General features: G+C 42.3%; 1 protein-coding gene across 4 annotated transcripts in view; it reads left to right on the top strand.

The window, feature by feature from the left end:
* The window catches only part of dscamb (Down syndrome cell adhesion molecule b), a 111,828-nt gene extending 103,070 nt beyond the window's left edge, over positions 1 to 8,758 (top strand). For all 4 annotated transcript variants that reach the window (XM_056440580.1, XM_056440581.1, XM_056440582.1 and 1 more), the window contains exons 32-33: positions 187 to 489; positions 7,423 to 8,758. In XM_056440580.1, the coding sequence (XP_056296555.1) occupies positions 187 to 489; positions 7,423 to 7,928 (809 nt within the window). In that variant the 3' untranslated portion in view covers positions 7,929 to 8,758. The remainder of the gene's footprint in view (positions 1 to 186; positions 490 to 7,422) is intronic.
* The last annotated feature ends 3,607 nt before the right edge of the window (positions 8,759 to 12,365 follow it).

Below are 12,365 nucleotides of genomic sequence, written 5' to 3'. Positions count from 1 at the left end.
TATTCTTTCCTGAGGCCTCCAGGTGTGACTCTTTTTCTCTCCCATACTTTTGGATCCATCCCTTTACGGTATTAAACCATATCGAAACACCATATAGATAAAGTAAAATGTCAGCTGTGTTTTAGCAAGCGCTGCAGTCCAAGCGAATTAAACGTGTGCATCATGACGCGTACGTCTGTTTCTCAGATCGGGCACGGAGCAGCATGGTCTCAACTGAGAGCGCGTCCTCCACCTACGAGGAGTTGGCCAGAGCCTACGAGCACGCCAAGATGGAAGAGCAGCTCCGCCACGCCAAGTTCACCATCACCGAGTGCTTCATATCCGACACCTCATCCGAACAGATGACAGCCGGGACCAACGACTATACCGACAGCGTGACCTCCAGCACGCCGTCTGAGTCGGGCATCTGCCGCTTTACCGCTTCACCGCCCAAACCTCAGGATGTCAGCCGGGTCATGACCATGGCCGTGCCCAAGGCACACAGACCTGGTGAGGGAGAGGCGGTTACCACACGACTCACTCGGCCGTGTATTTCTTCTGCAATCATTTCCATTCCAACGCTTCGTCAAAGGTCTATTTGCCTTCACTCACACCTTTCTCATTTGAGGTATGAGGAGGTGGAGGACGAGAGAGAAATTAATAGATTAGCCCTCAAGCGAATTCTTGGGAAAAACTTTTGCAAACAATAATAGTTTATGAATGTTGACATTAGTGAACAATTAAAACAGGGACACACTTGGAAAGTGAATCAATTTCAATAATGTATTAGCCGTCTATGACTTTCCCTTAATTTTCTTTCGTGTAACACATTTTTAAACTAGCTGGAATCACTTTGTAGTAGTTTAGTTACTAGACACTGTCGATGGCCACCAAGTCCACGTTTTGTTTTAATTCATATTCATATATTTAATCAGTTTTCAATCTCCAGACTGCTGTTACATACAGAATAATAACTTTAAAGCTTTACACATTGCACAAGAATCTGAGTGGAAGTGTTCCACCTTTTTTCTAGGCCTTCTGTGGCCGTAGCTCCTTGTCGCTCTCCAACTTGAAGAGTCTCATCACACATTCTGAGCAAGAATTCTGAGATTAAGTTCTTCCAAAAGCACCCTGGCAAACCTATTAATTCTAAGAAAACAGAAAACTGTTGTTGCCAGTAAGTGGGGTTATTTTTTGAAAGTACACGAAGGCTCTGTCTCAAGAGTCTTCAATACATTTGTAGTTTGAGGAAGCCCGCTGAGTTTATAGTCTCACCTTACGTGACCCTCTGCTCCGCCGGGTAGCGCTGCAGATCAATTACAAGTTCTGGCAGTAACGCCGCGCCGAAGAGCTGCAGACCACACACAGGCACAGACATTCAGAGACACAGACACATGTACACAGACCATTCGTCATCTCATCCGCTGTCATGTCACAGTGTGTCTGAGATGCCTGATAATTTGCGTTGTTGGAGGTGTCCCGTCCGAGGATCAAAATTATAGATCTGTGTGTGTGTGTGTGTGTGTGTGTGTGTGTGTGTGTTTGTGTACACAATACAGTTTGATCAGACAAGGGTTGAGGCCATTAGATCTGCTTCTTAAGTTTCAGGCCTCATTCTGTTTTGAACGCTTGTTCACGGGACATCAGACTCATGTCACAAGTTGACTGGGAAGAGAGAGAGGGCAACTAAAGGCCATCTGTCAACCGTTTCTGACGCTATTGTCACTTGGTACAAAACACCACTTCGGCGCCACAGTGGAGTCCAGTGTAATACCAGACACTTTGGCTAGTGTGGCATCGCAGAGTGCCGTGGTGTCAGTTACTTTGGGGATACATTATAGGCAAAAGAATCAAGCTGCGTTGCCTCTAGTTTCCTCGACTGTTTTGACGTTGCACAAAAAACATTCAATGCACTCATAGAAAAGTTTGGTTCGAGCAGGAAAGTTGAAAGCATATTTATTCTGTTGCGAGTGAGTCTGTTTATATATGTGGAGAACTGGAGACTATTAGCATTTTAAATCTTTTTTAGCTGTGTAAAATGTTATGTATTTCAGCTGACTCTAGGGTCAATAAACTGTCAAATAATTGGATTCTGGTTTTCCGAGAGGCCTGCAGCGACTGTAACAATTCATAAGTACCCAGATACTGCAAGGGCCAGCTGGATTTACTCGTAATATTTTAATCACAGGTGCTGAAGAGCTTAAGAGAGTAAAAAAAGCTGTTTTATTCTGCATGTGAAAAGGTTGGATGTTTATTTTCTTGTTAACGAATGTTGCCATGGTCAGACTAAATAGCCAGTATGTAGAAACCGTGGAAACACACATTTAATGCCCATTAGTGATTTTTCAACACTTCATTTCAAAACAGTGGGCATTGATATGATATAAGGAAACATTACAGACAGTCATTTGACCCAACAGTCATGTAGAGATATTGAGTGCATCTTCAAGATGACCTCAATTGGAAAAAAAGAGGGCATACAAACAGTCCCAGACCAAAAGCACACAAAAGTAGGAGTAATAGAGTCCGTCTACTTTTTGATTTTTTACCTCATATTTGAAATCACTTTTCACCTCCATAATCTTTAGTAGAAGTAACTTGTTGATTCTAAGTCAAGGGTATTACAGTATTAATCTATTGCAACTCAGACCCGTTGTGGAGCAGTTTGACTGACAGCTGGTGAATGACCCAGCTTCAACTCGCCTCCGTCTCTGTTACATGTGACTGACCTGGATCGACCTCACCTTCCGTCGGCACAGTCAAAAGCACTTTCTCGTTCGGCTTTCTCATCTCATCTCCACGCGACCACCTGAAAAACGTGTTATTATGAGAGTAACAGTTTATATATTGGGGCTCTTCCTCTTCAGAGCCTCATATGAACTTCTTTAATGAAAAGATTTTAACTATTAGGGACAAGATTAATAATCTCTTGCCCATAACCAGTGCCAATCTGTCCTCAAGTGGAATGGGGGAAACCGCTGTATGCCCTGGTGTATATTTGGGAGGATTTTCTCCTATCAACCGTGACCAATTATTTTCAACGGTTTCTACTTCGTCTCTCTCTGTCTCTCCCCCCATCCCCGGCGGCTGGCTTAAGCGTTTTGCCTTTAATTGGCGGCTCTCTATTAGATATTATCAATGTGTCTCTGCTAACAGGCTAATGACCACACTCCTTCAAGGTGGCTGTTATTAAACCTCTCCTGAAGAAGCCCACTCTGGATCCAGAGGTATTGGCTAACTACAGACCGATCTCTAACCTCCTTCCTCTCCAAGATCCTTGAGAAAGTGGTCGCAAATCAGTTGTGCGACTTTCTACATCATAATAGTTTATTTGAGAAATTTCAATCAGGATTTAGAAAACACCACAGCACCGAGACGGCACTGGTGAAAATTACAAATGACCTCTTAATGGCAGCAGATAAAGGACTCTCTCTGTCCTGGTCTTGTTAGACCTTAGTGCTGCATTCGACACCATTGACCATGACATCCTGTTACAGAGACTGGAGCAGTCGATTGGCATTTCAGGCACGGCACTAATTTGGTTTAAATCTTATTTATCAGATCGATCTCAGTTTGTATTTGTAAACGATAACCACCAACGTTAATCACGGAGTTCCACAAGGTTCTGTGCTTGGACCAATTTTATTTACCTTATACATGCTTCCTTTGGGCAATATTATCAGGAAACACTCCATAAACTTTCATTGTTATGCAGATGACACTCAACTATATTTATCGATAAAACCAGAGGAGAGCAACCAACTCTGTAAAATTCAAGCATGTCTTAAAGACATAAAAACATGGATGACCTGCAACTTCTTGATGTTAAACTCAGAGAGACCGAAGTAATTTTAATCGGCCCTGAGCACCTCAGAGATCAATTATCTGGTGATGTGGATTCTGTAGACGGCATTGCCCTGGCATCCAACACCACTGTAAAGAATCTTGGCGTTATCTTTGATCGGGACTTGTCCTTTAACTCCGCAAATCTCAAGGACTGCATTCTTTCATCTACGTAATATTTCAAAAATCAGGCACATCTTGTCTCAAAAGATGCAGAAAAATTGGTTCACGCGCGTTCGTTACTCGAGACTGGATTACTGCAACTCCTTATTAGCAGGCTGCTCTAATAAATCTCTTAGGTCCCTCCAGTTGATCCAGAATGCTGCAGCTCGTGTTCTCACTAAAACTAAGAAAAGAGATCACATCACTCCTGCACTAGCTGCTCTGCACTGGCTCCCAGTAAAATCAAGAATCACTTTTAAAATTCTTCTCTTAACCTACAAAGCCTTGATTGGTGATGCTCCATCATATCTTAAGGAGCTTGTTGTACCATATTGCCACCAGAGAAGCTACGCTCACTAAATGCGGGACTACTTGTAGTTCCTAGAGTCTTAAAAAGTAGAATGGGAGCCAGAGCCTTTAGTTATCAAGCTCCTCTTTATGGAACCAGCTTCCAATTTCAGTCAGGCAGACACAGTCACCTCGTTAAGAGTAGACTTAAGACCTTCCTCTTTGACAGAGCTTATAGTTAGGGCTGAATCAGGTTTGCCCTGGTCCAGCCCCTTGATATGCTGCAGGCTTATAGCTGCCGGGGACGTTTTAGGATGCACTGAGTACCTATCTCCTCTTTTTCTCTCCTTAAGGATGAATTTTCATCTCTCAATCACGTTACGCATTAACTCTGCTTTCTCCCGGAAGTTTTGACTTTTTTTCCCATGGGGGTCGACGACCCTATGAGACGGCATAGATCCTATCTGCCTGATGGATGTCTGGGGTCGTGGAATTCCTGCTCATGACTACGCCACTGTCCTGTTGAGACTCCCACTCCTCCTCCCCACCGCCATCTGCCTGATGGATCGTGGAGGTCTCCATCGTGGAATATGCCTACTATGAACTATTCATACACTCTGTCATATTCATTGAATGTATTTTAACTCTAAATCTGTCCTTCTGTACACATTACATCTATTGCATCTGTCCATCCTAGGAGAGGGATCCTCCTCTGTTGCTCTCCTCCAGGTTTCTTCCTTTTTCTTTTCCCCTGAAGGGTTATTTGGGAGTTTTCCTGGTCCGATGTGAGGTTTATGTCTATGTGTACAGATTGTAAAGCACTCCGAGACAAATTTGTAATTTGTGAAATTGGGCTATACAAATAAACTGAATTGAATTGAATAAGAGTAAATCCATGGGGTCTGTGTCCCATAACAGCTTGTTCCTCGGCACTTTGCTCACAAGTGTCCAGCTGTGTCAGTGATTACAGGGCTTCTTATGATAGGCCTGTAAATATGTTGTTGTGTGTCTGAATAACACACACACAAACAAGATCAGGGAATATTAAAACATCACTTGTCACAACAGTCCGGATTTAGCTGAAGATGCAACATGCACTCACACCGATTAACGACTTGGTGAAACTTGCTGTTTGGCTCCACATATTGTCCCATTACTGTACAATCAGCAATTTACTGGCTGATGAATTTTAAAACTACATTTCTAATGAGCTCCCGCAGAAACACTTCAATCTACATTTAATAATTCAATTAGCAATCCGGGCCATTCATCATCTTTGCTGGCACTAATTTGGCTTATTATAAAACACAGTAAATTATTAATTCTCCCGATGAACCCAGATAGCCATTCTCCAAGGTCGCTTGTGGGAGGGAATGTGCAGACGCTCGTGGGCGTACATACTTGAGGGTATGCTATGCCCATGTGAGCCTGTCGGCTGACGTGTGGGAGAGAGAGCGTGTGGTTTTAGCGATGAATGGTACGCCTGTAAGCGCTTGTTGATCTCTGGGCCTCTGACAGACGAATGTGAAGATGAACACTTCCGCAGCCACGAAACAATACGGACAGATCCTCAGCTCAGATCTGGCAACCCAACACCCTTTTGGGAGGCACGCATTTGTTCCATTAAATATGTAATCCAATCAGCAAAAGCAAAAGGGATACAATAGCAGGAGAGGTACCATGAATTTTCCAAACCAAATTTAAAATGTCTCTCCCTCTCTATCTCTACCTCTTATCTAATGCTTCAAACAATTACTTAAAGATTGAAGAGATGGCTTATAATCGGGTTTCGTCACTCAGTTCGTGTATGAAATCTGACCTGGTTTATGGTGCTACAGGGGTATTAAGTTATTCTGTTTCCTAATGACACTCCAGTTCTTCCTCTCCTACAAGTCAACTTAACTTGCAGAAAAGGGTGTTTTATACGCCCATATGCAAGCAATAATGTATATATGATATATAGACAAAATCCATCATTCATCTTCTTCACATAAGGAATTTAAGGAACTTCACATTAGGAACTTAATCCTTGCATCCGTCCCTGAAAATAATAGCAAAGATAACTTGTTACATTGTTATGCTCAGCTCCCTATTACATTAAGTTCTGCACATTTTTCCTGATAGCAACTGTTAAATCAAATAGATTCACACTCGGTGGAAAATTGGTATTACATTAAAATAATAGTTTTGCGAATCATAATCGCCGAATGGCCCGAGGTGAGCAGTGTGACTGAGTCAAATATGGATTTTCAACTCTCAATGCAGTTAATTTAAACAGAGATGAAGGAATAATATAAATGGAGTCTGTGGAGAAACTCAGACCTGGTGAGGAGCACACACCGTACACAGCGGGGGTCCCACAGAGTCTGTGGGGGCGAGACTCTGGCGAATATAACCATGGAATCAAGCAGACCAATTTTGCAAACAGCAACAGGGGGAGGTGAGGCCTCTGTTGTCTAAAAATATACTGTTTGATAATATGAAGTCACTCTTTGTTTTGTTTTTAAATACTTACACAAATGGAACAAATCTGTGGGGAAAGAGAAAAATGACACACATGATACATTTTTTTATTATATAATGTTTCACATGAATAGCTTAAAGCTGCACTAATCAATATGTGTATACGGTGTAAACAATTGATGATGTGTTTCAGCTTATTGTTTTGGTTTTAGGACCCACTGAACTTTCTTGTTTGTCTGCCTCTGCTCTTAAAAGTGTTCAGCTAAATAGATTAAACTGCCCAGCACCTAACAGCAGACAGATATAGTTTGTGACTAGCTGGTGAAATCGAGGTGTTTTTAGCAGCTAGAGGCCGATGTTTCTCTCAGGAGTTGGTGGGGACCAAAAACAGAGCTAAAAGGATGCACTCTTACATGTTCAGGTCTATGAGTCTGCTGGATGTGTAAATGAGCAACTGTTTGCCAGAATGATCCGCATTCAAACGATCTGTAATGACCAATCACAGCCATTCCTTCTAGCTAAATAAGGTGACATCTCCGTTGCCCCCAAGTGGCCAAAGAAATCAATCAACGCTGTTGTTAATTATTTTCGTTTTTGTCCAACCACAAAACAGAATCTCATTGTGCATAGAGACGAACTGTAATTGCACTGAACCTTAATGGTCACCTGTTGGTCTCCTTCACCCAGGAGGAGAGCTGGTCCACTTGCCGCCTTACCTTCGTATGGACTTCCTGTTGAATCGTGGCGTGCCACTGGCAGCCAGAGGTGGAGGGGTCAGCAGCAGCAGTGGAAGCGGCAGCAGCAGCAGTGGAGGAGGAGGAGGAGCAAGTGGAGTTGGTGCTACAGGGGAGACAAGAGGAGGTGGAGGAGGAGCAATGGGCCAGACCTGCTTGGAACCGCAGCGGAGCCGTACCCTGAAGAGGCCTCCACCAATGGAACCCACCCCCATGGAAGTGCCGTCGCCCAGGGAGGTGCAGCAGTGGCAGCCAGGTACTGCCTCCACCCTACCCCACAGGGATATCCGGGAGAGGGGAGAGGCCCGGGGTGAGGTCCGGGCAGAGGCCTCCTCCTCGGGAGACCTAGGTCAAGCACAGGCTGCCAAGCTCAGCACTTCCCAGGAGTCCCTGCTGGACTCCAGAGGACACCTGAAACAGAGCAACAACCCCTATGCCAAGTCCTACACTCTGGTATAACACTCGGAAGCACACCGGACAAGAGACAGACCACAGGCCGAGATGGACAGTTTACCACAACAGAAATTGTTGTATATAGAGATGTTACCGACATGCGTCTGAAGTGGATGCTTTTCTTTGAGTCTGTCTTTCTTTCTTTCACTCTTCTCTTTCTTTCCTCTCTCGCTCTTCTCTGTTGCTTTCACACTTTTCATTCTCTGACACCTTCGCTCCTCTTCTGATGAATTTTCTCTCAGTTTTTATTTTCTACTTGAGTATTCTTTTATTCTAATGTGAAAACATATGAGGATTGCCAAAATGATTTATTGAAAATTTGAGAAAGAGAAAAAAATACTATTGAATTTATATTAAGGACAATTATAGTCATTATTATTATTACTATTATTATTATATAAAAACAAAATGTAAAAAAAACCAATAAAAAAACAAGAAGAAGAAGGGAAATGGAGGAGGAGGAGGACTCTGGAGCACTCTGCAGGAGAACATTGCTTTCTTAATTTATTTTGTTTTATTGTCGCAGTGTGATGAAATCTGTGATTGGGTAACCGAGGAGGTTTTTAGCACTACAAGGAGCCAATAGAGGAGAAGAGGAGTGACGCCGGACACGACCGCCAATGCTGACCAACCGTAATGTTTTTCAACCTTTCTGACGACTGCATGGCGACTGATCAAATGACAATTAATAGGAATGGCTGGATATCCAAAAAAAAGAGAATTTTTGTCACACTATGAAATTATACAATGTGAATATATATAAAGAGATCACTTTTATTTGTGGATATTATGGGGGAAATGATTTGGTTAATAAAGTCCTTAGTCATGTTTGCACAGATCTGACTTTGATTCATGTTGGTCGAGCCAAAATCGATCCCTGTTCTTCTTGTCTTCCCTCCCGACCCTCTGCTCCCATGCGTCACACTCTCTATAACCCACATCCTGTCATTTCCCAGAAAAATAGAGTTCCAGTAGGTAAGACTGGAAATGGACAGTGGTGGGCCGTCAGGGCCAGCAAGGCCTTCTCTGCTGGCCTAAACATCATCAGAATATAATTTTTTTTCAATATATTTTCCCACAAATATGTATAAAATTATTCCCCAGAGTAAGAGTTATACTCTTTATTTCATAGCTTTCCTCTTGGTTGCACTGCTTCCAGCCCCAGATTTGGAGGGCTGGTCTTTATGTTAGATCTTTTATCCAATCATATTCAGCCATCATGTGTTGCCAGGGGTCTAAAATCTGCCCTCAGGCCTTCAGAATCATATGGGCGGCTTGTAGCTTAAAGTGAATGGAAATGAAAATTGAGGGTCAACCAATCAGCTTTAGAGTTGGCTATTGTAGGCCTGCTAGCTGGCCCCGGAACCGGCACAGGAGCCAGCTAGCAGGCGTAGTGCGTGCACGTCTTTTGATTGGATTACCAATATTGAGAGGCGGGTCCTATGAGCAGGTAAATGCAGAACCTCAGAACTAGAATTTGATAAACGAATTCATTCGCGTACTACTAAGCTGTTTTTTCAACCCACAATGGCAGAAGGAGGAGAAGACATCGATTTGGTCGAGGATATATTTATAACGCCATTCTCAAGACGAACTTTAAGACCGACGCCGACGCTACAAAGCCCGTCACAAGCGGGAAAGAGGTACATACACACTATATCTTCTCACTTTTTCATGTATACACAGAGTTTTCACAAAATGTTTAATCATGGACATTTGGTTTAAAGTCCTGGAAAGGTCCTGGCGATCCACTGGTCAGCATGTGTGTGAAACCTGTCACAAACAGAACTGACAGCGCTTACTCGCGTGAGTTTACGAGTCCGACTGTTTGTGGTTTAACCCCGTCATACGCGTCGTTGAGGGGGCGTGGCTTATCTCCGTTACTTTGCTCCGTGGAAAAATATTTTCCGCCATCCGCCACGGAATAATTAACTAATTTTCTACGTTATACTTCTTGTGGAAATGCCACACACGTCGTAACACCTAGCGCCCCGGTGTGAATGACTTCCGCATCCAGCGTCACGGGAGCAGCAGCAGCCAATTAGATCCAACAGCGGAGCAGCTCAGCGCTGATTGGCTCTCACAACGCAGCGTTCTGGTTCTGTGCTGTGACGTCGCTAGTGACGTCACAGAGCACCGTTGTATATAGAGCAGACTCGAGCGCTGTTTTGAGGTCTACTTGAGGATCTGGGAGAGTCCTGGGGACCAGAATATGGTAACCAGGATGTGTACCCTAGGTACTCGTAGACTGGGGTGGGGGAGAGATAGATAGGTTATCTGATATATACACATGTACATACATAAATACATGGTGAACTAATCTTACATCAGGTTGTTCAGCTGTAGTAAGACGACATTGAAGGCCTAGGTAGAAAATGTACGGCCCGCCACTGGAAATGGACCATCCTCAAATCTAAAAACTGTCATGTGGTTAATATCAAATTTCCTTTGGTGAAGTATCTAATTTTGATGTAACAAGTCAGCGGCTCCCAGCATACCTTGGCTTGTGTCCTAATTGTGTCACAGGTTTAATGAGGCGTTTATACTGGTGAGTAATGCTTCTCCACGTAGATTGTTAAATATATGAAGCCGAGGTTAAACTGTAGCATTAGATTCACTTCTGTATGTTCAAAGTAGTTGGGTGCCAAACAGGAGAATAACTGTCACTTCAAGAAAATGCTACCTTGAAACAGTTGGAGGAGAGACAAAATAATTCAAAAAGAAATCCGTTTATTTAACAATTTTATTGCTGCGGCTTACTCAAATATGAATGATTAGATTGTATGGTTCTCCCTTTCAGCGACAAAACAATCCATCATTTCACCAAAATGAATTCCATCACGTTAATCATGTCGTGATCCTTCAGATTTTATCAATACTCCTACTGATTAATTTTGAGGATGAGAGTTTTTTGTTTTTGAGGCAGTTTTAGTGAAAGGGCATCTCTTTATCCCTTCAGCACTGATTTATCTTTATTTCTGTTTCTGTGTTTCTGCCTCTTTTTCCCTATTTCATCAACTTACTTAATGCGTTTTGTATCTGTAAATATAACACGAGCATCTACAGATTGATTTGAAGAATAAAGAAACTAAGATCATGTGAATCCATTTTTACATATGAGAGCGAGTAGCCACAATACATGTGACTTAAAGGGCAACTGTGGTGGTGGGAAACATTTGAAACCTGATATTCCACAACTAAACGTAGTATAAAGAAACAGTCAGTAATTACGCATCACACGTGTCACACTGTGTGACCTTATTAGATGACGAATATCTTGTTGGAATATAGAAAGTTAAAGGTTTATTTATATCAATTTAGAAGTCATGATGTCATCAGGGTTATTTCAGCCTGAGCTTGTAACACACATTTACAGCAGAAAGCTTCAGGTACATACTGTGGGCCTGCAGGGCTCTAATCAAAGACGCCATTGAGTTGCATTGTGGGAAGTGAAGCATTCAGTGATTTCTCTACCATTTTTGACTGATACTATTCTTTACATTTCCTCCTGATAATTTAGTTTGTAATGTTGTTAATACATTTTTAACAATAATTTACATCTATAAAAGCCGACTTGGCTTAATAATGGATTCCACAATCAGCTTTTGAGATACCTCGCTTGAAGCAATTACCTGGAGGACTTTTATTTCGGTCGAAAAAGAAAAGGAAATACTTACATTTTATCAACATACTACACAAACTGAGCTCAAGCATCACAAACCCGTCATATTCATCAAGCAGGATTACTCCATCCATATTTACCTTTGCATTGAAAATGCGGAAGGTTATGTTTTGATCGCCGTGTCTTTATTTATTTATTTATTTATTTGTATGCGTGTTATTCGCAGAACTCAAAAAGTATTGAACCGAATCGCATGGAATTTGGTGGGATGATTGGTTATTATCCGGGGACCAGTTGTTTAGATTTTGGGATCAATCGGGTCAAAGGTCAAGGTCAAAGGTCATGAACAGGTCAAATCTTCTTGAATGGCATAAAATTTGGTGGGATGATTGGTTATTATCCGGGGACCATTTGATTAGATTTTGGGATCAATCGGGTCAAAGGTCAAGGTCATGGAAAGGTCAAAATCTTTTTTTAACCATATTATATCCAATTTATATCCAATTGGCATGCAAATAATGCCAAAATGTTCATAATTCAATGCCCAATCTTGTGATATGCGAAGGTATGCGCTCTACCGAGTGCCCATTCTAGTTAGAAGTTATTTTCATGCACAAATCAATTACAGTAAATGAAAAGATGGTGAGAGGGGATTTGTCCAACTCTGCCGGATGCGTCCACAAACCAGAAGGAAGCGTATGAAGGTCAAGAACAGCCGTGGCATGTCTCAAATATAAACATACCACCTTAAAAAGGCATAACTACAGGTTTGTATGGATGCAAAATGACATGTAATGTAATGTAATGATGCAGCTATCAAC

The sequence above is a fragment of the Pseudoliparis swirei genome, chromosome 20 (genome assembly GCF_029220125.1).
Source record: "Pseudoliparis swirei isolate HS2019 ecotype Mariana Trench chromosome 20, NWPU_hadal_v1, whole genome shotgun sequence".
Lineage (NCBI taxonomy): Eukaryota > Metazoa > Chordata > Actinopteri > Perciformes > Liparidae > Pseudoliparis > Pseudoliparis swirei.
The sequence above is the reverse complement of the archived record's forward strand: the minus strand, read 5'-3'. Positions and strand labels throughout refer to the sequence as shown.